The following is a 25,278-nucleotide window of genomic DNA, read 5'->3' as shown; positions in this document are numbered from 1 at the left end:
CAAATGGTGTGTGAGTGCGTGCGAGCTTGTGTGCATGTCCTCAGGGGAGTCCCAAGGCTCTCTACCTTAGTCTGCCTTGCCTCAACAGAGCACTCAATTGTCTTCCTAGACTTATTCCTTGAGGGCAATTCAATGACTTTATTACTTGTCTAGTCTATCATGTTGAGTATTCTCCAAACTGCAACTCATGCAACTTTCGCTTCAAGTTAGATGAAGTGAAATGGTACTGGTTTAACCTCTGGTCTTTCAAAGCGGCACCTCATCCGCTCCAAGGGGAACCAATTTAAACACATTTACTAACAAACTTTCTGGTATTGAGGAAATTATAGAAATCAAAAAAAGACACTCACAAGAATGTGAAGTTGATCTCTCGCTCGGTGTGTACACTGGAAATGAGTAATACCTATCAAAGTGTTATTTGCTCCCTGTTGAACAGAAACATACTCCCAATCAAATAGACTCGACTAGATACACATCCTCCTCAGTGTGTATGTGTTTCACCATGGTGGACAGGATGGTACCAGCATAGGTGTTTGTTGACTGGACCCTTCACTTCAAACAGACCAGACGTGTGCCAGCAGTGAATGGGCCGCACTGACACGGCCCAGCATGCATTGCTCTGCACACATGACATTGAGGCAAGCCAAGGTTTTGTTAGCAAAACCACAAGTGGGAGTATGGTGTGAAAATATGGCTCAACCAGAAATGTGATACATTGGATACTGTTTGAGGTATATATAAGCACGAGCGGGTGTGGTATATGGCCAATATACAACGGCTAAAGGCTGTTCTTAAGAACGATGTAACGCGGAGTGCCTGGATACAGCCCTTAGCCGTGGTATATTGGCCATAACCCACAAACCCCTGAGGTGCCTTATTGCTATAATAAACTGGTTACCAACGTAATTAGAGCAGTAAAAATACATGTTTTGTCATACCCATGGTACACAGTCTGATATACCATGGCTGTCAGTCAATAAGCATTCAGGGCTTGAACCACCCAGTTTATAATTACATATGCTGTAGGCCTACTCAGGTAATGAAGAAACAGGGATTGTCAGTCGTGTGTATAGGTGGCAGGGAAGTCAGGCGCAGGAGAATCAAACTGAGTGTAATGGAGTGTATAATAACAAATAAACAAAACATACTCCAAACACAATGTAACAATAAACAAAACATACTCCAAACACAATGTAACAATAAACAAAACATACTCCAAACACAATGTAACAATAAACAAAACATACTCCAAACACAATGTAACAATAAACAAAACATACTCCAAACACAATGTAACAATAAACAAAACATACTCCAAACACAATGTAACAATAAACAAAACATACTCCAAACACAATGTAACGATAAACAAAACATACTCCAAACACAATGTAACGATAAACAAAACATACTCCAAACACAATGTAACAATAAACAAAACATACTCCAAACACAATGTAACAATAAACAAAACATACTCCAAACACAATGTAACGATAAACAAAACATACTCCAAACACAATGTAACAATAAACAAAACATACTCCAAACACAATGTAACGATAATCAAAACATACTCCAAACACTAAATGTAACAATAAACAAAACATACTCCAAACACTAAATGTAACAATAAACAAAACATACTCCAAACACAATGTAACGATAAACAAAACATACTCCAAACACAATGTAACGATAATCAAAACATACTCCAAACACTAAATGTAACAATAAACAAAACATACTCCAAACACAATGTAACAATAAACAGAACATACTCCAAACACAATGTAACAATAAACAGAACATACTCCAAACACAATGTAACAATAAACAAAACATACTCCAAACACAATGTAACAATAAACAAAGTGGGTACGAGGACCCCGTTGCGCACCAATACAAAAACAACACAACACTGAATAACAAACCATCTCTGACAAAGACATGAGGGGAAACAGAGGGTTAAATACACAACAGGTAATGAATGGGATTGAAACCAGGTGTGTAGGAAGACAAGACAAAAACCAATGGAAAATGAAAAATGGATCAATGATGGCTAGAAGACCGGTGACGCCGCCCGCCGAGCACCGCCCGAACAAGGAGAGGCTTCGACTTCGGTAGAAGTCTTGACAGGGATGAAGATATACTGCAGTTACCTATAAAGGATATTGATGGTTTTCCCCATAACTGATCATGGCCATGCGTCTTATCTCCTCACCATGTCAATCTGAACCCCATTGCTATTCATTTGGACCATAACACTTCAAATCATATATGAGGAAATTCCCAGCAACTGAATTCACATTTGACTGTGTGTTTATTAATAGTAAGAAAACTCTTCTGGACATCAGCAGGCAATTACTGGCATTTTCCACTGTATTTCAGTTGGGTTTATCAGGCATGAATGCACTGGAGCTACAGTTTAGCTGAGCTGCTTTAGCTACACTTCTGATGAATATTGCAAGGCTTCTGATGACCAAGCCACTCTCTCTCTGCAGTATTCTACTGTAACTTTTCATTTCATTACAGTACAACGGCTTGATTTGTTTGATCGTAGCTAGCTACATAGCTAGCTACATAGCCGTCTTTGTATCAAAGATAATTGTGTAGTCTAGAGCGATTTCCTAGGTTAGCTAGCCAGCTATTGTCGTTCTTTTAACGCAACGTAACGTAATCAACACTGCTAGCTAGCCAGCTAGCCCCGAATAGCAGCACAGTAGAAACTATTACACTCAACGGAACGACTTGATTAGTGTAGTGTCAACAACGCAGCCACTGCCAGCTAGCCTACATAGTCAACAACGCAGCCTCTGCCAGCTAGCCTACTTCAGCAGTACTGTATCATTTTAATCATTTTAGTCAATAAGATTCTTGCTACGTAAGCTTAACTTTCTGAACACTCGAGACGTGTAGTCCACTTGTCATTCCAATCTCCTTTGCATTAGCGTAGCCTCTTGTGTAGCCTGTCAACTATGTGTCTGTCTATCCCTGTTCTCTCCTCTCTGCACAGACCATACAAACGCTCCACACCGCGTGGCCGCGGCCACCCTAATCTGGTGGTCCCAGCGCGCACGACCCACGTGGAGTTCCAGGTCTCCGGTAGCCTCTGGAACTGCCGATCTGCGGCCAACAAGGCAGAGTTCATCTCAGCCTATGCCTCCCTCCAGTCCCTCGACTTCTTGGCACTGACGGAAACATGGATCACCACAGACAACACTGCTACTCCTACTGCTCTCTCTTCGTCTGCCCACGTGTTCTCGCACACCCGAGAGCTTCTGGTCAGCGGGGTGGTGGCACCGGGATCCTCATCTCTCCCAAGTGGTCATTCTCTCTTTCTCCCCTTACCCATCTGTCTATCGCCTCCTTTGAATTCCATGCTGTCACAGTTACCAGCCCTTTCAAGCTTAACATCCTTATCATTTATCGCCCTCCAGGTTCCTCGGAGAGTTCATCAATGAGCTTGATGCCTTGATAAGCTCCTTTCCTGAGGACGGCTCACCTCTCACAGTTCTGGGCGACTTTAACCTCCCAACGTCTACCTTTGACTCATTCCTCTCTGCCTCCTTCTTTCCACTCCTCTCCTCTTTTGACCTCACCCTCTCACCTCCCCCTACTCACAAGGCAGGAAATACGCTCGACCTCATCTTTACTAGATGCTGTTCTTCCACTAACCTCATTGCAACTCCCCTCCAAGTCTCCGACCACTACCTTGTATCCTTTTCCCTCTCGCTCTCATCCAACACTTCCCACACTACCCCTACTCGGGTGGTATCGCGCCGTCCCAACCTTCGCTCTCTCTCCCCCGCTACTCTCTCCTCTTCCATCCTATCATCTCTTCCCTCTGCTCAAACCTTCTCCAACCTATCTCCTGATTCTGCCTCCTCAACCCTCCTCTCCTCCCTTTCTGCATCCTTTGACTCTCTATGTCCCCTATCCTCCAGGCCGGCTCGGTCCTCCCCTCCCGCTCCGTGGCTCGACGACTCATTGCGAGCTCACAGAACAGGGCTCCGGGCAGCCGAGCGGAAATGGAGGAAAACTCGCCTCCCCTGCGGACCTGGCATCCTTTCACTCCCTCCTCTCTACATTCTCCTCTTCTCTCTCTGCTGCTAAAGCCACTTTCTACCACTCTAAATTCCAAGCATCTGCCTCTAACCCTAGGAAGCTCTTTGCCACCTTCTCCTCCCTCCTGAATCCTCCTCCCCCCCTCCTCCCTCTCTGCAGATGACTTCGTCAACCATTTTGAAAAGAAGGTCGACGACATCCGATCCTCGTTTGCTAAGTCAAACGACACCGCTGGTTCTGCTCACACTGCCCTACCCTGTGCTCTGACTTCTTTCTCCCCTCTCTCTCCAGATGAAATCTCGCGTCTTGTGACGGCCGGCCGCCCAACAACCTGCCCGCTTGACCCTATCCCCTCCTCTCTTCTCCAGACCATATCCGGAGACCTTCTCCCTTACCTCACCTCGCTCATCAACTCATCCCTGACCGCTGGCTACGTCCCTTCCGTCTTCAAGAGAGCGAGAGTTGCACCTCTTCTGAAAAAACCTACACTCGATCCCTCCGATGTCAACAACTACAGACCAGTATCCCTTCTTTCTTTTCTCTCCAAAACTCTTGAACGTGCCGTCCTTGGCCAGCTCTCCCGCTATCTCGCTCAGAATGACCTTCTTGATCCATATCAGTCAGGTTTCAAGACTAGTCATTCAACTGAGACTGCTCTTCTCTGTATCACGGAGGCGCTCCGCACTGCTAAAGCTAACTCTCTCTCTCTGCTCTCATCCTTCTAGACCTATCGGCTGCCTTCGATACTGTGAACCATCAGATCCTCCTCTCCACCCTCTCCGAGTTGGGCATCTCCGGCGCGGCCCACGCTTGGATTGCGTCCTACCTGACAGGTCACTCCTACCAGGTGGCGTGGCGAGAATCCGTCTCCACACCACGTGCTCTCACCACTGGTGTCCCCAGGGCTCTGTTCTAGGCCCTCTCCTATTCTCGCTATACACCAAGTCACTTGGCTCTGTCATAACCTCACATGGTCTCTCCTATCATTGCTATGCAGACGACACACAATTAATCTTCTCCTTTCCCCCTTCTGATGACCAGGTGGCGAATCGCATCTCTGCATGTCTGGCAGACATATCAGTGTGGATGACGGATCACCACCTCAAGCTGAACCTCGGCAAGACGGAGCTGCTCTTCCTCCCGGGAAGGACTGCCCGTTCCATGATCTCGCCATCACGGTTGACAACTCCACTGTGTCCTCCTCCCAGAGCGCTAAGAACCTTGGCGTGATCCTGGACAACACCCTGTCGTTCTCAACTAACATCAAGGCGGTGGCCCGTTCCTGTAGGTTCATGCTCTACAACATCCGCAGAGTACGACCCTGCCTCACACAGGAAGCGGCGCAGGTCCTAATCCAGGCACTTGTCATCTCCCGTCTGGATTACTGCAACTCGCTGTTGGCTGGGCTCCCTGCCTGTGCCATTAAACCCCTACAACTCATCCAGAACGCCGCAGCCCGTCTGGTGTTCAACCTTCCCAAGTTCTCTCACGTCACCCCGCTCCTCCGCTCTCTCCACTGGCTTCCAGTTGAAGCTCGCATCCGCTACAAGACCATGGTGCTTGCCTACGGAGCTGTGAGGGGAACGGCACCTCAGTACCTCCAGGCTCTGATCAGGCCCTACACCCAAACAAGGGCACTGCGTTCATCCACCTCTGGCCTGCTCGCCTCCCTACCACTGAGGAAGTACAGTTCCCGCTCAGCCCAGTCAAAACTGTTCGCTGCTCTGGCCCCCCAATGGTGGAACAAACTCCCTCACGACGCCAGGACAGCGGAGTCAATCACCACCTTCCGGAGACACCTGAAACCCCACCTCTTTAAGGAATACCTAGGATAGGATAAAGTAATCCCTCTCACCCCCCCTTAAAAATTTAGATGCACTACTGTTCCACTGGATGTCATAAGGTGAATGCACCAATTTGTAATTCGCTCTGGATAAGAGCGTCTGCTAAATGACTTAAATGTAAATGTAACTTGGTGTTGATGAGGTTTTCCATTAAATGTTCTATTATGTTACCTCTTAGTCAGCCTCAATGTCTGCGTTTACACAGGCAGGCCAATTCTGATCTATTTTTTATTATGTTGTTCTGCAAGTTTCATTCAATTCTTTCAGAATCTCTAGATAATATGCTGTAACATTGTTATTTAAAAGAAAAATGTTAACCTTTATTTAACAAGGCAAGTCAGTTAAGAACACATTCTTATTTACAATGACGGCCTAGGAACAGTGGGTTTACTGCCTTGTTCAGGGGCAGAACGACAGATTTTTACCTTGTCAGCTCGGGGATTCGTCTTAGCAACCTTTCGGTTACTGGTTTAGCAAGTCTTCTCACCAGAATAGCATAGCTTAAGGGAAGATATGTGATCATACCAACCGACAGCTGTCCTTCTTAATCCACAGCTGGAGAGGACAGATCCTTTTGCCTTGATGAAAGCAGTATTTTGAACCAATGTAAGAATAAGTGGCTTTTCAAATGCACATTATTATTATATTATGCTCTGAAAAAGATCTGATGTGAAAAGATCAGATGTGATTGGTCAAAAGACCAAATATTAGAAGAAAAAAATCAGAATTGGACTGAACTGGGATATGCTTAACACCCTGGCAGTCCTACAATCTAAAATAGATGCAATCTCACGCAAATTATCAAGGAACCCACCAGGTACAACCCTAAACCCGTAAACATGTGCACCCTCATAGATATTATCCTGACCAACTTGCCCTCCAAATACACCTCTGCTGTTTTCAAATCAGGATCTCAGCGATCACTGCCTCATTGCCTGCATCCGCTATGGGTCCGCGGTAAAACGACCACCCCTCATCACTGTCAAACGTTCCCTAAAACACTTCTACGAGCAGGCCTCTCTAATCGACCTGGCCCGGTTATCCTGGAAGGATATTGACCTCATCCCATCAGTCGATGATGCCTGGTCGTTCTTTAAAAGTCATTTCCTCACCATCTTAAATAAGCATGCCCCTTTCAAAAAATGTAGAACTAAGAACAGATATTGGTTCACTCCAGACCTGACTTCCCTTGACCAGCACAAAAACATCCTGTGGCTTTCTGCACTAGCATCGAAAAGTCCCCGCGATATGAAACTTGTCAGGGAAGTCAGGAACCAATACACCCAGTCAGTCAGGAAAGCAAAGACTAGCTTTTTCAAACAGAAATTTGCATCCTGTAGCTCTAACTCCAAAAAGTTTTGGGACACTGTAAAGTCCATGGAGAATAAGAGCACCTCCTCCCAGCTGCCCACTCCACTGAGGCTAGGTAACACTGTAACCACCGATAAATCCACGATAATCAAGAAACATCTGGCCCTTCTTTGGACACTGTGTTAACTAACCTCCAAACGAGCTTCAATGCCATACAACAGTCCTTCCGTGGCCTCCAACTGCTCTTAAACGCTAGTAAAACCAAATGCATGCTTTTCAACCGTTCACTGCCCACACCCGCCTGCCCGACTAGCGTCACTCCTCTGGACGGTTCTGACTTAGAATATGTGGACAACTACAAATACCTAGGTGTCTGGCTAGACTGTAAACTCTTCTTCTAGACTCATATTAAACATCTCCAATCCAAAATTAAATCTACAATTGGCTTCCTATTTCGCAAACAAAGCCTCCTTCACTCACGCTGCCAAACATGCCCTCGTAAAACTGACTATCCTACCAATCCTCGACTTCAGCGATGTCATTTACAAAATAGCTTCCAATACTCTACTCAACTAACTGGATGCAGTCTATCACAGTGCCATCCATTTTGTCACCAAAGCCACTTATACCACCCACCACTGCGACCTGTATGCTCTAGTCGGCTGGCCCTCGCTACATATTCGTCGCCAGACCCACTGGCTTCAGGTCATCTATAAGTCTATGCTAGGTAAAGCTCCACCTTATCTCAGCTCACTGGTCACGATAACAGCACCCACCCGTAGCACGCGCTCCAGCAGGTATATCTCACTGGTCATCCCCAAAGCCAACACCTCCTTTGGCCGCCTTTTCTTCCAGTTCTCTGCTGCCAATGACTGCAACGAATTGCAAAAATTGCTGAAGCTGGAGACATATATTTCCCTCACTAACTTTAAACATCAGCTATCTGAGCAGCTAACCGATTGCTGCAGCTGTACATAGCCCATCTGTAAATAGCCCACCCAATCCACCTACCTCATCCCCATATTGTTTTTATTTACTTTTCTGCTCTTTTGTACACCAGTATTTCTACTTGCACATCATCATCTGCCCATCTATCACTCCAGTGTTAGTTTGCTAAATTGTAATTACTCCGCTACTATGGCCATATTTATTGCCTTACCTCCTCACGCCATTTGCACACACTGTATATAGACTTAATTTTTTTTACTATTGTGTTATTGACTGTACGCTTGTTTGTTCCATGTGTAACTCTGTGTTGTTGTTTGTGTCGCACTGCGATTTAGAGTGATGACAGTGGAGCACATACCTACAAGGGGGAGTTATTACAGACATCTGCATTTGGAGGAGGTGGCAGAGGGTCCAACATAGAGGTGTTGGGGAGAGATAATGTGTGTGTGTGTGATTAGAAGTGGAGGTATATGCATCCGTAGAGAGATGTAACACAATGCTAAAGCCCTACTGTTTGTACCCTGTCACCAAAACCCCATAGATCAACACATCCATAAAGAGCCAATCTCATTCACTCTTCTGTCCTCAAATAATACTTTATTGTAAACTCCGTCCGGAGCATCATGGATAATCTTCCTGATTAGCTAGTTGACGTGAGCACTCACCAGACTACTGTATTGGACAGCCAAACAATACTATATTGTTGAGGCAAACTATGCTCCTGTGGAAGTAAATTTAGTTGTCCAAACCCATACAGTATCTGTAGAATTCCATCAAACCCGAGTTTAGTCGAGAGGATATGATTTGAGTGGGAGATTAGGCCTCCTGTCAACAGTGCACTATCTATCTGTTTGGTGTCTTTAGTCCTACTGTCATCCATCTTCTTACTCCATTACTGGCTGACTTCTCCCCGGCAACCCTGTCTCCTGCTAAACGTTTAGAAAGCCTCCGCTGAATAAAATGTCACTCCTTTATCACGTGCATTTCTCTCTTTGGTGGGTATATACCCCACTTTGTCAAATGGAGATCTGTTTGAAGTGTATTTAAATGACCGATTTATATGCACATTCACCTATCTTATTCAAGTGTAGCCAAAGGCTGAATTGACGTGTCCTTATTCAGCACAGTTGTGGATCTTTGTGGTTTTCTGTGGAAGGGTTTTCTTGCTGGTAGGAGATATGACAGCAGTAAGCGTTCACTGACAGACTCCCCGAGCGACTTTCTAATGGGATCTTGACTCTTGTCCTGGCAATCTGGGGATCTTGACTCTTGTCCTGGCAATCTGGCAATCTGGGCTCTAGTGAACTGTAAACAGAGGAGTCAGAGAGAGTCGACTGAAACGGAAACATCATATTTCCTCCTTGCTCCACTGTTTGAACAGAGGGAGACACTGTGCACAAAGTCAATACTGCTTACGGTACGAATTCATACATTGAAAGGTATTTAGGGTCTCATGTGCTGTGATTAAACAAACAAGACTTTTGGACAGCCGGCCAGACAGCTGTACTGTGCAAACAAATCTTCTATTGAGTTACAGGGCCTACTCCACCGAATCTGTTTTCATTGACTTGTGACTTTTATGGCTTGTCTCACACCTTATACCGCATTACATAAAGTTGGGCCTGTGTCTCTACAATTCTCTTTCAACATACATACAGTTTTTCCACTCTCATAAACCTTCTTGGCTGGATTAATAGCCTTGGTAGCATTAGCTCTAAGCTAAATCTGAAACATGCTAGGGTTGTTTTAAGCCACGGTGACGTACCCTTCTGGCATAGAACTGTCTGAACTTGTTGTTGTCTTTAACTTCAGCATATATTCCTCCATTACTATTAGCACAATGGTTTAAGAGTGGAAATGGGCAGTGTTGTATCACATTTAGCAAATGGTTGCTCATGATAGCATTAACAATGATTTTGATTGGAAATTGACCCACACAATTTCAGCTGTTGACAGTTGCCTAGCCCAGTGCTCGAGTCTACATTTACTAGCTGTATTTTAGCCGTGGTAGGGCCTGTTAAGATAAGCAAATAAAGTAGCTTCAGCTAGAGCATAAGACTGTTCCGCTTTAGTGCACTGCCTCACTTTTAACGTGCTAGCTAGCGTTATCTTATTTCCTGTTTCTCTCTGCTCTCTTTTGTTGTTAGCAAGCTGCTGCTCTGTTCCAGTATTGTGTGTGGTGTAGAGAGGAGCTCCACTGGCCCCCTGGCATCCTCTCAGCTCACTAGAAGGAAATAGGTTTACATAATTAAGTCTTTCATCACTGGCAAACGACAGCTAGGGTTTTGGTCCGGCTCCTCTCGGACACTTAATTTATTATCAATTTACACTTCATTAAAGATGCCAGGCCCAATAGGAGATGTGCTTTACTTTGGAATAACTCATTACGTTGTTATCTTATCGACTTTCTTGCTGTTTATCCCGTATATTAAGCCCTTTGTTGTTGCATATTTCCAAAAGGATTTGCTGTCTTGTTGCGGCCAAATGTCCATATCATGACTCACAGATTAGTTAAGGGAAATTAAATATTCTCATCTAGATGTTTTAGTGCTAACAACCGCATACTTTCAGCAGCATGACTCTTAAGAAGATAATGGTTTATTATTCCAGGCTAAAGAGCCTATCTGTACCTACTCATATCGATCAGTAGTGGGGATGTAAAGGGTAATCTAGTGATGGCTAGCTCATTGCATTTAGATGGAGTAGTGAGTGGCTCCTGGTGTGAAGGTCGTGACCATGGAGACAAAGAATGACCAGCCAACCGGCTGGCGCCTCCGAGAGAGAATGAGGCGCTGTGTGAAGATCAAGATTTCTAGACCAAGAGCAGAGGTGGGCGGTTTTATGTGCCCTCAAGATCTTGGATTGCTAAGAGATGATACAATATGCTTTTGGTTTTGGAGCAGCTATTTTACAGAATAGCTTAGATCAGTGGGCCATTAAAGTAAGGTACACTGGGGTATCTAGAATGGGGTAGGTGAGTAATAGCCCTCTTAAATTATTAAAGCTCAAGAGCAGAGGTTAGACCTTTAGGGAGTAAGGAGTAACTATATTTCAGTAGGTGGGGGAGGTCGAATACAGCTTTAATTCTTCTGTTTTATTGTCACGTTTTCTTATCCAAACATATAACTAAATATGTCCTATGGGAGGGCCTCATTCATCTTCTCTGACTACACATGAAATAAAGTTGGAAGTTTACATACACTTATGTTGGAGTCATTAAAACTCATTTTTCAACCACTCCACAAATTTATTTTTAACAAACTATAGTTTTGGCGAGTTGGTTAGGACATCTACTTTGTGCATGACACTAGTCATTTTTCCAACAATTGTTTACAGACAGATTATTTCACTTATAATTCACTGTTCCACAATTCCAGTGTGTCAGAAGTTTACATACACTAAGTTGACTGTGCCTTTAAACAGCTTGGGAAATTCCAGAAAATGATGTCATGGCTTTAGAAGCTTCTGATTGACATCATTTGAGTAAATTGGAGGTGTACCTGTGGATGTATTTCAAGGCCTACCTTCAAACTCAGTTCCTCTTTGCTTGACATCATGGGAAAATCAAAAGAAATCAGCCAAGACCTCAGAAAAAAAATTGTAGACCTCCACAAATCTGGTTCATCCTTGGGAGCAATTTCCAAACGCCTGAAGGTACCACGTTTATCTGTATAAACAATAGTATGCAAGTATTAACACCATGGGACCACGCAGCCGCCATACCGCTCAGGAAGGAGAGGCATTCTGTCTCCTTGAGATTAACCTACTTTGGTGCAAAAAGTGCAAATCAATCCCAGAACAACAGCAAAGGGCCTTGTGAAGATGCTGGAGGAAACAGGTACGAAAGTATCTATATCGAAATAACCCGAAAGGCTGCTCAGCAAGGAAGAAGCCACTGCTCCAAAACAGCCAGAAAAAAGCCAGACTACAGTTTATATCTGCACATGGGGACAAAGATCGTACTTTTTGGAGAAATGTATTTTGGTCTGATGAAACAAAAATAGAACTGTTTGGCCATAATGACCATCGTTATGTTTGGAGGAAAAAGGGGGATGCTTGCAAGCCGAAGAACAACATCCCAACCGTGAAGCACGGGGGTGGCAGCATCATGTTGTGGGGGTGCTTTGCTGCAGGAGGGACTGGTGCACTTCACAAAATAGATGGAATCATGAGGGAGGAAAGTTATGTGGATATATTGAAGCAACATCTCAAGACCTCAGTCAGGAAGTTAAAGCTTGGTGGCAAATGGGTCTTCCAAATGGACAATGACCCCAAGCATACTTCCAAAGTTGTTGCAAAATGGCTTAAGGACAAAGTCATGGTATTGGAGTGGCCATCACAAAGCGCTAACCTCAATCCTATAGAACATTTGTGGGCAGAACTGAAAAAGCGTGTGTGAGCAAGGAGGCCTACAAACCTGACTCAGTTACACCAGCTCTGTCAGGAGGAATGGGCCAAAATTCACCCAAATTATTGTGGGAAGCTTGTGGAAGGCTACCTGAAACGTTTGACCCAAGTTAAGCAATTTGAAGGCAATGCTAGCAAATACTAATTGAGTGTATGTAAACTTCTGACCCACTGGGAATGTGATGAAAGTAATAAAAGCTGAAATAATTAATTCTCTCTGCTTTATTCTTTCTCTGCTTTATGATTTATTTAACATTCTTAAATAAAGTGGTGAGCCTAACTGACCTTAAACAGGGAATGTTTACTGGGATTAAATGTCAGGAATTGTGAAAAACTGAGTTTAAATGTATTTGGCTAAGGTGATTGTAAACTTCAACTCTATGTCCTCGGGTTGCTAGATTGAGATGTCTTACCAAAGCAGACAGCTCCCAACAGAGTCATTCTGTGTAAGGATCCTTGTAAACTATGGACCATTAACCACTAATGATGTCAAGGCAGGAAACTCCTGCATCAATACAGGCAGGCACAAGGGACAGAAGTTTTCTTTGCATGGTGACATACTCTGATACATTATCTGTCTGTTTCAAATTATATCATTTTTCTCTTCTTTGAATGGAATTTATATCAACATGGATTCGTTAGATTCCCTCTCAGCCCACATTTCCAATCTCATTACAATTTAATATAATGTTGTCAAAATATTCAATTATTCAATGTTTTCTTAGAGAGGCTGCTGGCATACACATCAGCATATAGAACTATTCTTGAGCTTCCTCCTCTTTACGCACTAACTCCATGTGTAATGCAACCACAAGGTTGTTCCCTTCCTGGGAAACCTGCTTGTTACTGCAGGCCTCATGTTTTATACATACTGTATGTCTGCACTTGTTCACCTGCCAAAGGTCGTACAGGAGGATTTCAATTTCATATTTACCTCCATATGTTTTTCAAGTATTTCTTTATTATAATTCATATTCCCACCTGCACGACAAGCTCTGTGCAGTAGGGATGGAAGATTGTCTCTCGTGTGCTTTCTCTTCCCTGAACGATGCTTGTGGTACAATGGACCCAGGTTTAAATGCAATGGCTTCAGGATTCTTGAGCAATACAGATGTAGGTTCTTAATTTGCGCCAGTTTGCTACAGCAGGAAAATAACATTACAGCAACAGGCAATGTGAATTATTATGTGGATAATAATTCATGGATATTTTTGTCGGGGTTGATACATTTTCCGTTAAGGGCAAATCAAGTCTGAAATTTCAAAGTGGAAATGACAAACTTTAGAAGCCTTTTTAAAACTCAAATACACTACAAGTTTGCATTTCCTTCTGTGCATGAATATTCTCAGCAACAAAAAAAGTGATCCGATTAAGATCCTACATCTGTAGCTAGCAGATGGGGTCTGACTCAGAGTCAGGGATTTCAAGGGCTAGTAGGGGCCATCTCACTCACTGCCATTTATATGGAAATCGGGCTTCTATGTTCCACTCTGGTGGCACCTAATGCGCACTTTACCGTGTGAAGTGGATGAAGCAAATCCACATACAATATTTATTTATTTATTTTTATTTCACCTTTATTTAACCAGGTAGGCAAGTTGAGAACAAGTTCTCATTTACAATTGCGACCTGGCCAAGATAAAGCAAAGCAGTTCGACAGATACAACGACACAGAGTTACACATGGAGTAAAACAAACATACAGTCAATAATACAGTATAAACAAGTCTATACAATGTGAGCAAATGAGGTGAGAAGGGAGGTAAAGGCAAAAAAGGCCATGGTGGCAAAGTAAATACAATATAGCACAATAAAACACTGGAATGGTAGTTTTGCAATGGAAGAATGTGCAAAGTAGAAATAAAAATAATGGGGTGCAAAGGAGCAAAATAAATAAATTAATTAAATACACTTGGGAAAGAGGTAGTTGTTTGGGCTAAATTATAGGTGGGCTATGTACAGGTGCAGTAATCTGTAAGATGCTCTGACAGTTGGTGCTTAAAGCTAGTGAGGGAGATAAGTGTTTCCAGTTTCAGAGATTTTTGAAGTTCGTTCCAGTCATTGGCAGCAGAGAACTGGAAGGAGAGGCGGCCAAAGAAAGAATTGGTTTTGGGGGTGACTAGAGAGATATACCTGCTGGAGCGTGTGCTACAGGTGGGAGATGCTATGGTGACCAGCGAGCTGAGATAAGGGGGGACTTTACCTAGCAGGGTCTTGTAGATGACATGGAGCCAGTGGGTTTGGCGACGAGTATGAAGCGAGGGCCAGCCAACGAGAGCGTACAGGTCGCAATGGTTGGTAGTATATGGGGCTTTGGTGACAAAACGGATTGCACTGTGATAGACTGCATCCAATTTGTTGAGTAGGGTATTGGAGGCTATTTTGTAAATGACATCGCCAAAGTCGAGGATTGGTAGGATGGTCAGTTTTACAAGGGTATGTTTGGCAGCATGAGTGAAGGATGCTTTGTTGCGAAATAGGAGGCCAATTCTAGATTTAACTTTGGATTGGAGATGTTTGATATGGGTCTGGAAGGAGAGTTTACAGTCTAACCAGACACCTAAGTATTTGTAGTTGTCCACGTATTCTAAGTCAGAGCCGTCCAGAGTAGTGATGTTGGTCAGGCGGGTAGGTGCAGGTAGCGATCGGTTGAAGAGCATGCATTTTCTGGCCTATATTAGCCCAGCAGAGAACAAGGAGAGGACATGATATGTAGAGAATTTTAACATGCAATCAATGCAATCTAATTAATTTACATTGACATGCAATCATGTTTCAGTGTCACAGTATCTGCTAATACAACTGCATGTTTGGAGGAACTGGTCATACATAGGACACAAAGCTGGGATAATATGTCATATTCATATGAATTTAATCATTTCCATCCATTGTATTCATCCACTGTATTCGTATTATTCTCAACGCATAGACATCACCAAAGTCACCTTTATATGTGTGGCATAATAGTGCTCCTTACCTTGGTAGAAAAGACAGAGGTCAGAGATGACTGATATAGCTGTTACCGGGGTTCATTTTCAGTCTAAGTGAGGGTTACTTGGAAACACAGTCTTCCCAGAAGACCTTTGGGTTCAGTGATCTCTGCCAGTCTGTTGTCTGAGCAGCTCCCCAGCCCTCCATCCTCTTCTCCAGTTTCTCTCCTCTCCTCTCCTCTCCTCTCCTCTCCTCTCCTCTCCTCTCCTCTCCTCTCCTCTCCTCTCCTCCTCTCTTCTCCTCTCCTCTCCTCTCCTCTCCTCTCCTCCAGTTTCTATCCCATCTGATCTCATGCTACTTAGCCAGGACACTCCCAACACAGTATAGAAAGTAGTCAGTTTGGTAAGGCTGTAATAGTAGCCTGTTACACAGTTGACTTGGTAATTACGTATGTGCCTTTTAGGTACCAGGTACTGAATCGCAGCACCAGAGAGTACCCCTTGTCCAACAGGTACTAGCTGAAATAGGACCGTAAAATAAAGTGTTAACAGATTAAAGGGGGGCAACTAACCAAAGAAGGGTGGGGACTGTTACAGTATTTCAGAGTGTGTGCATGGTCATTGGGTTCAGCTATGGTCTATGGATCCTCCCTGAGGCCTGTTCTCTTCTCCTGCTGTGTCTCCTCCTCTTCAAAGGGCCAGAGAATCCAATAGCACTAGGCAGCCACAGTGGGCACCAACACCACTCTATCAAGGGATCAGCTTCACACTGTCTCCTACACATCCCCATTTGGGATTGGTGTTATTCTCAAACTAACAGCATACAGTCACATTTCTGAAAAAAATCGAATTAGTATTTACTAAGGAAACATCATATTTTAAGGTTGTATAGTAGGCTAGGCTATATATTGTGCATGGATTTCAATGAACAGTGTGCACACTTTCTCTCTTAAGATCTTGTATATTAATCTGACAATCTGACTGCATCTGTTTCCCTTGGCTGTATTGCTGTATTCCTCTGTGAGACACATTTGACGGGCCTGTGTGTGTTATGGTGACAGAGGTGCAGGGAAAAGAGCAGGCGACTCGGCTGCCCATTTTTCTGTCAGCCTTGTTCTCCGGGTCAAGGTTTACCCTGCCTGCTATCTCTGGAGACTCTAGCAGGAGAGAGAGACTGGGAGGTTAAACAGCACAGCCCAGGCAGGTTAGCGTTGCTGATAGCGCCACGAGGAGAGGAATACACAACAGAAAGAACAGAGTGAAGCTGAGAACCAATTATCCTTACCCACAAATAACAGAGACAGAGTGCCAGGGGAGGGAGAGAGAGAGAAACAGAGATAGAGAACCAGGGGAGGGAGAGAGAGAAACAGAGAGAGAGAACCAGGGGAGGGAGAGAGAGAAACAGAGATAGAGAGCCAGGGGAGGGAGAGAGAGAAACAGAGATAGAAGAGCCAGGGAGCCAGGGGAGAGAGAGAAAACAGAGATAGGGAAGGAGGGACAGAGATAAACAGAGATAGAGAGCCAGGGAGGGAGAGAGAGAAACAGAGATAGAGAGCCAGGGAGGGAGGGACAGAGAGAGCCAAACAGAGAGAAACAGAGAGAGAGAACCAGGGGAGGGAGAGAGAGAAAAACAGAGATAGAGAGCCAGGGGAGGGTGAGAGAGAAACAGAGATAGGGAAGGAGGGACAGAGAGAAACAGAGATAGAGAGCCAGGGGAGGGAGAGAGAGAAACAGAGATAGAGAGCCAGGGGAGGGACAGAGAGAAACAGAGAGAGAACCAGGGAGAGAGAGAAAACCAGGATAGGGCCAGAGACAGAAAAACAGAGAAACAGAGATAGAGAGCACAGATAGGGAAGGAGGGAGAGAGAGAAACATAGATAGGGAAGGAGGAGAGAAACAGAGATAGGGAAGGAGGGAGAGAGAGAAACAGAGATAGAGAGCCAGGGGAGGGAGAGAGAGAAACAGAGATAGAGAGCCAGAGAAACAGAGATAGGGAAGGAGGGAGAGAGAGAAACAGAGATAGAGAGCCAGAGATAGAAGGGAGGGAGAGAGAAAACAGAGATAGAGGCCAGGTGAGGGAGAGAGAGAGAGAGGGAGAAACAGAGATAGAGAGCCAGGTGAGGGAGAGAGAGAAACAGAGATAGGGAAGGAGGGAGAGAGAGAAACAGAGATAGAGAGCCAGGGGAGGGAGAGAGAGAAACAGAAATAGGGAAGGAGGGAGAGAGAGAGAAACAGAGATAGGGAAGGAGGGAGAGAGAAACAGAGATAGAGAGCCAGGTGAGGGAGAGAGAAAAACAGAGATAGGGAAGGAGGGATAGAGAGAAACAGAGATAGAGAGCCAGGTGAGGGAGAGAGAAACAGACATAGAGAACCAGGGGAGGGAGAGAGAGAAACAGAGATAGAGAGCCAGGTGAGGGAGAGAGAGAAACAGAGATAGGGAAGGAGGGAGAGAGAGAAACAGAGATAGAGAGCCAGGGGAGGAAGAGAGAGAAACAGAGATAGGGAAGGAGGGAGAGAGAAACAGAGGTAGGGAAGGAGGGACAGAGAATGAGCAAGAGGAGAGGTGGAGAATGACAAGAGGGAAAGAGATGAAGGATGGGGAAAGGAGAGAGGATGAAGACAGGGAAGGAGAGAATAGAGAAAGAGAGAGGCTGAGACGAGTGGGGGAAAATGAAAAAATAGGGAAGGAAATGTGGAGGAAAGGGGCCATGCTCACCAGACACAACACTAGACACTCACTAGACACTCACTAGACACTCACCAGACACAACACTAGACACACACCAGACACAACACTAGACACACACCAGACACTCACTAGACACTCACCAGACACAACACTAGACACAACACTAGACACACACCAGACACAACACTAGACACACACCAGACACTCACTAGACACTCACCAGACACAACACTAGACACAACACTAGACACACACCAGACACTCACTAGACACACACCAGACGCTCACTAGACACTCACCAGACACAACACTAGACACACACCAGACACTCACCAGACACTCACCAGACACTCACCAGACACTCACTAGACACACACCAGACACTCACCAGACACTCACCAGACACTCACCAGACACACACCAGACACTCACCAGACACACACCAGACACTCACTAGACACTCACCAGACACTCACTAGACACAACACTAGACACACACCAGACACTCACCAGACACTCACCAGACACTCACCAGACACTCACCAGACACTCACCAGACACACACCAGACACTCACCAGACACTCACCAGACACTCACCAGACACTCACCAGACACACACCAGACACTCACTAGACACTCACCAGACACTCACTAGACACTCACCAGACACAACACTAGACACACACCAGACACTCACCAGACACTCACCAGACACTCACTAGACACATACTAGACACTCACTAGACCACACTAGACACACACCAGACACTCACTAGAAACTCACTAGACACTCACTAGACACATACTAGACACTCACTAGACCACACTAGACACACACCAGACACTCACTAGACACATAATAGACACTCACTAGACACTCACTAGACACACACTAGACCACACTAGACACACACCAGACACTCACTAGAAACTCACTAGACACTCACTAGACACATACTAGACACTCACTAGACCACACTAGACACACACCAGACACTCACTAGACACATAATAGACACTCACCAGACACTCACTAGACACACACCAGACACTCACCAGACACTCACCAGACACTCACCAGACACTCACCAGACACACACCAGACACTCACCAGACACTCACTAGACACACACCAGACACTCACCAGACACACACCAGACACTCACTAGACACTCACCAGACACTCACTAGACACTCACCAGACACAACACTAGACACACACCAGACACTCACCAGACACTCACTAGACACTCACTAGACACATACTAGACACTCACTAGACCACACTAGACACACACCAGACACTCACTAGACACATAATAGACACTCACTAGACACACACTAGACCACACTAGACACACACTAGGCAAACTTAGAAAACATTATTGCCACGTCACATCAGTTCACCGAATACCACAAGATTATTTTTAAGTTGATATAGCTGAAGGACTAAGCTATCTCCCAAAAGAAACTGGTAGTGTTACCTAATTGCCTACAGTAGCTCATCATATTAATCCATTCATCTGCTCGACATGTAGGCTTATATCACCCCATTCTCCAGATTGTCAGACAGGAAATACTAATGTCTCCTTATAGACTTCCTGGGAACAAATGTAATTGCAGTGCTCCTAACTGCTCCTAACCTTCAGTGTTGCTGGATGTAGCTAGTGGTTAGAGTGTTGGAATAGTAATCAGAGGGTTGCAAGTTCAAATCCCTGAGCTGACAAGGTACAAATCTGTCGTTCTGTCCCTGAACAGGCAGTTAACCCCCTGTTCCTAGGCTGTCATTGAAAATAAGAATTTGTTTGTAACTGACCTGCCTAGTAAAATAAAGGTTAAAAAAAAATGTTCCCTTGAAGGTTTGATTCAAGCCAAGCGCCATTAGAAATGCCATGCTGTGACTTGTGGATGGGCTGGGAGAGAGCTATGAGATAACTGGTGCTCAATCAATGCAGGCCACTGAGTTAGAACAGGTGCTCTTCTGTCATTTTCTAATTAAAGCTGTCATTTCCACTTATTAAGGACATTACATTGGGTCAGATAAGGTGGGCTGAATGGGCTCAGCCATAGGAATAAGGCCATTCGTTGAGAATCATGAATACAGGTACTGAGAACCTCCATGCGGTTACTGACTTCACTTGAGTTTGGCTTTCTGTGGCACGTGCAGCACAGGAGGCAGGACGGATCATAATAATGGCTGGGATGGAGGAAATGGAATGGTGTCAAACACGTGTTCGATACAATTCCATTTATTCCCCTCAAGCCATTACTATGAGCCCGTCCTCCCAATTAAGGTGCCACCGGCCAGCTGTCATGTACAGACGCAGGTGTATACTCTTATGAAAATTCCAACCGTATGTAAACACCATAGTTTGTATTTCTTGATTGGAAGTTGACGGAGTGAGAATGAGTGAGAACTGTGATGGACAGTTGATGCTGCGTAGTGTCTTTCCACAGTGTCTTTCCACAGTGTTGGAGGTGCCGTTCTAACACAATCCCCTCTTTCATTCCAGGTCTCAATTTGGAGGAAGATATTCTATCTGTAGCTGATAAAGGAGCTGTCCGTGGCGCTGAATTCCAGATCCACAGAGATCCCCAGTGCACACCCATGCCCTTGTGCCACTCCTGATATCTCTCGTTCCTAGCAGCATCCAACCTCACCGCCAGAGCCAAGATGGACGACGGCTACGGACAAGACGGACGTCAGGACTTCATCCGCGGTGCCAGACATCGCCAAGGTGGTGAAGAAGCAGGCGGGCAAGAAGATGGGCCGCGGTGTGGACAAAATGGCCGACGAGTACACCAAGCGCTCATACAAGCGCTTCGAGGAAGAGGACGAGGATGACGACTACCCCGTGCAGCAGAGCCAAGATGGCGACGGCTACTACCGCAATGACAGCCGGGCCAACGACGACGAGGGCGGCCACAGCGACTCCACGGAAGGTCACGACGAAGACGATGAGATCTACGAGGGAGAGTACCAGGGGATCCCCCGGGCGGAGTCCGGCAAAACGGGTCCGGGGACGGGATGGCCCCCCAAGCTCAGATCAGGGACCTGGCCCAGTTCGAGGCAGAGAGGAGGAAGGATCAGGAGGAGCTGGCCCAGCAGTACGAGACCATCCTGCAGGAGTGTGGCCATGGGAAGTTCCAGTGGACGCTGTACTTTGTGCTGGGGCTGGCCCTCATGGCAGACGGTGTGGAGATCTTCGTGGTGGGCTTTGTGCTGCCCAGCGCAGAGAAGGACATGTGTCTGTCAGAGGAAAGCAAGGGCATGTTGGGTAAGATGGTTCTAATGGCCAGCCTGCTATCGATTATTCTAACTGTGTTACTCTCTCTCTATTCTGGTTCCCTTATTCCTCTTTCCCTCCTTCTTTATTCGCTCTTTAGCCCTCTCTCTTTTTCCCTCTCTCTCTTTTTCCCTCTCACTCTCTTTTTCCCTCTCACTCTATTTAGCCCTCTCTCTCTCTTTTTCCCTCTCTCTCTTTTTCCCTCTCACTCTATTTAGCCCTCTCACTCTCTTTAGCCCTCTCACTCTCTTTTTCCCCTCTCACTCTATTTAAATAAGATTTTGTTTAAAAAAAAATTAGACGTAAAAATGCTATCCAGAAATTCATCTTATGCTGGGGAAGTAGATAAAGGGCATTGCCAAAATCCTGAAGTATCCCTTTAATATAAAATGTTCCCCATGCCACATTTTCCCCATACTCTTATTATTTTAACACACTTTATATGAAGTTACAGTAGCTAAAGGCCTTTAGGATTCACTGCCCATGTAACTACTGAACGCCCCCTTTAATTCTCAAACCGTCTCTGAAATCCAAGCCAAATCCTATACATGCTTTGGTTCAGGGGTTTTATAGCAGAATATACTGCACACTGGAGACCATAGCATAGGCCCATTAAGAGAATGGTGTGTGCTGTGTGAAGTTACTCATGTGACCATTTCCCTTGCTGGGGGACAATGTCCATTCCATGCCAATCTGTCTTTGGCCATTCAGCAAGGACACAATGAACGAGGGCTATGGTCCTAACACATTCAACTCATTCTGTATTTAGACTGGCAGGCCATGTGTTATGCATGTTGTTTATTATCGATTTGTTTTGTTTGTCTTGTTGCTTTTTGTTTGATGTGGGGAGTGAGGTCAGCATATTGAATGGCGTGTTCAAAGGGGTATCATGTTTTCATAGCAGAGCAGAATTGAGAATGGACTCAAACAACCTCTCTCCATCACCATTACATTCTCCACTCTTGTTGTTCGGCCAAAAGTCATACTGATCCATATTGATTATTTTGTCAATGGCAGTTTTCGCTCATATTTAGATTAATTCAGTGAATGATCATATACACTCCACATAACACTGACATAGAGATGACTCATTTGACATCCTGTCATGCGTGTGTGGGTTGTTTTCTAGTCGACATATGGCATGTGTACATGCTTTCGTATGTAATGGGTGTGTAGGTATGGACCCAGCAGTGACACTCCCCCACATGTGCTCTGGCAGGCGTATATGTTTGTGTTTGTGTCTCTGTGAACTGTATGTGTGGTCTCTGGCTGACGACTGGCTTGCATGTGTATCTCTCTCGCTCTCTCTCTCTCTATGTCCCTCACTGGGTCTCTGTACGTGCTGTGTTGGGGGAGCCAGTATGGAAACAAGGCCCTTGGTCTCTCCCCTGTTACACAACATGCCTGACTCATGCTGGAGTGCTTCACTCGTGTATGCCACTGTGCCGCCCATGGGTCCTAGTGTCCTCGCTGTTCCCTCCTCCCTGACTGCCATTGTGTTACCCTGCCTGCCATTGTATTAGTCGTCAGAATAGACCGCTGCTAGTGTTGTCAAGGAGCCAGTCTCCTTAACCTGACGCACTCTGGCGGAACCACACAGTGTATGTGTGTGTGTCTGTGTGTGTGTGTGTGTGTGTGTGTGTGTGTGTGTGTGTGTGTGTGTGTGTCTGTGTGTGTGTGTGTGTGTGTGTGTGTGTGTGTGTGTGTGTGTGTGTGTGTGTGTGTGTGTGTGTGTCTGTGTCTGTGTCTGTGTGTGTGTGTGTGTGTGTGTGCGGCAATGACCATAATATATTCCCCCCTGCTGCGCCCATCCAGCAGCGGTAAGTATCCACATTAGTCAAAGAGGTGAATTTGGAAATCGTGACACTGTGCTTGGAACATCCATTTTTTTCACGAAAGACAGAAAGGTGCATGGCTACGGATGCATTGTTACATTTCTCTGTACAGAACGCAAATGGAGAATCTCTGGTTGCCATTTTACGGTAGTACTGTCTGCCGCTTAGCAAGAGATTTCTGGGGAACTGCTGGAGACGTAGCTGTAAGATTTCACTGTCAGACAGATTTAACACAGTTGAGCAGATACACTTCATTTCTACTGACATACAATATCAAGACTCCATTTTCTAAAATGATACCATTGTGTCTTGTTGACAGTGTGGTTATATTCAAACCGTTAGTCGTGGTGCCTTTTCTCTTTACCGTGGTTATGTTTTCAAGGTGGATGTTAACATGTTAACAATTCACATTGTCCCCTTTGGTCTTTTCATTGTGTGCTTGTCTCTTGTTTTCAGATAGCTCGGCTGGTAGCCCTGAGGGTAAAGAGAACCTTTCTCTCCCGGTGTCTCCTTTGGTCTTGTCATTGTGTGCTTGTCTCTTGTTTTCAGATAGCTTGTTTTCAGATAGCTTGTTTTCAGATAGCTTGTTTTCAGATAGCTCGGCTGGTAGCCCTGAGGGTAAAGAGAACCTTTCTCTCCCGGTGTCTCCTTGGCCTTTAGACAAAATGGCACAAACAGCTTAGCATATCAACGGAAGGGTGGGAGAGATGGAAGGAGGAAGAGAGGGATGATTTAAAAAAGGAGCAGAGCAGAGGTGTGTCTGTTTTACTCAGCAAAGCAAGGAGGAACATGGTTAGCATTTAAGGGACTGTGAAGGCAGTGTGTTAGCATATTAGCAATGGAAGATGTAGAGCTTTTTTTTAGCAAGGGTAGAGTTATGATAGCATTTAGTGATGCATGATGGATATAGTAGTGTATTAGAAAACAATCTTAGCATTGGTAGTATTATATTAGCATTTTGAATATTTTAGGGAACAGAATGTCCTATGTTCAGTGTGCAACATCAGCATTTGACAATGTACAGCAAAGTAGGAAGCATTTTAGCTTTTGCAAAGAAACAGTAACACCATGATAGATTATACTGCTTTTTTACACGAGGAGACAGAATTTGTGAGAGCAGTAGCATTTTGACTGTAATGGTGATGGTCAACTAAATCAACTGGCACAATGCTCTCTACTCTATGAAGGATCCTCTGCCCCTGGCTCACTCAAAAAGCCCTGTACGCTCTCGCAGAAAGGAGCTATTAATAGTGCCCCCTTAACCCCCCTTCCCACACACACACACACACACACACACACACACACACACACACACACACACACACACACACACACACACACACACACTCCTCCATAGCCCTGCAGCCTCAGTGAGCCTCACCATGCTGCAGCTCACAGATTGTGGACTCCCTCCTCTGATCACTCTCTCTCTTCTTCTCCTCCTCTCCCCTCCTCTCCCCTCCACACATCCTATTTTCTCTTTTGAATCATGTGGAGCTCAGCTGTCTGGAAGGCTCCTCCTACCTCTCTCTCTCTCTCTCTGGCTCTCTCTCTCTCCCATCTCTCTCTCTAACTGCCTCCCATGGGAGTCTCCCCTACTGTTTCCGTGATCCTCTTGGGTACAGTAAACAGATTCAACTTTGGTTAACAACAGCACTCAGAGTTGGCAGAATGATAACAGACCACCACCATTGGATGCAAGTCGGCACTACAGAATTAATATCGTAATAAACTCACTCAATTATGCATCAATGAAAAATAAACATTAGCGATGTTTATGAGTGCTACTTTAGGCTACTGTATGTTTCATCATGGGATCCGTAGCCAATATGCCACAATTTGTAAAATGCCTAATATGAAGTATGGAATGGGTATCATGGCAGAATTCACAAGCCATCTGTGAATATCTTCTCAACTATAGCATTTTATTTTTGTGAGTGTGGATATTTTATACAGTTG

At 45.0% G+C, this 25,278-nt stretch overlaps 1 protein-coding gene across 1 annotated transcript in view; it reads left to right on the top strand.

The window, feature by feature from the left end:
• Positions 1–25,278, top strand: part of LOC115104215 (synaptic vesicle glycoprotein 2A-like) — a 50,457-nt gene that overhangs the window by 6,981 nt on the left and 18,198 nt on the right. The window contains 3 exon segments of the mRNA XM_029625509.2: positions 20,711–20,921; positions 20,923–21,206; positions 21,209–21,475. Of these exon segments, the coding sequence (XP_029481369.2) occupies positions 20,872–20,921; positions 20,923–21,206; positions 21,209–21,475 (601 nt within the window). The 5' untranslated portion in view covers positions 20,711–20,871.

The sequence above is a fragment of the Oncorhynchus nerka genome, linkage group LG3, assembly GCF_034236695.1.
Source record: "Oncorhynchus nerka isolate Pitt River linkage group LG3, Oner_Uvic_2.0, whole genome shotgun sequence".
In the NCBI taxonomy this organism is placed as follows: Eukaryota; Metazoa; Chordata; class Actinopteri; order Salmoniformes; family Salmonidae; genus Oncorhynchus; species Oncorhynchus nerka.
The sequence above is the reverse complement of the archived record's forward strand: the minus strand, read 5'-3'. Positions and strand labels throughout refer to the sequence as shown.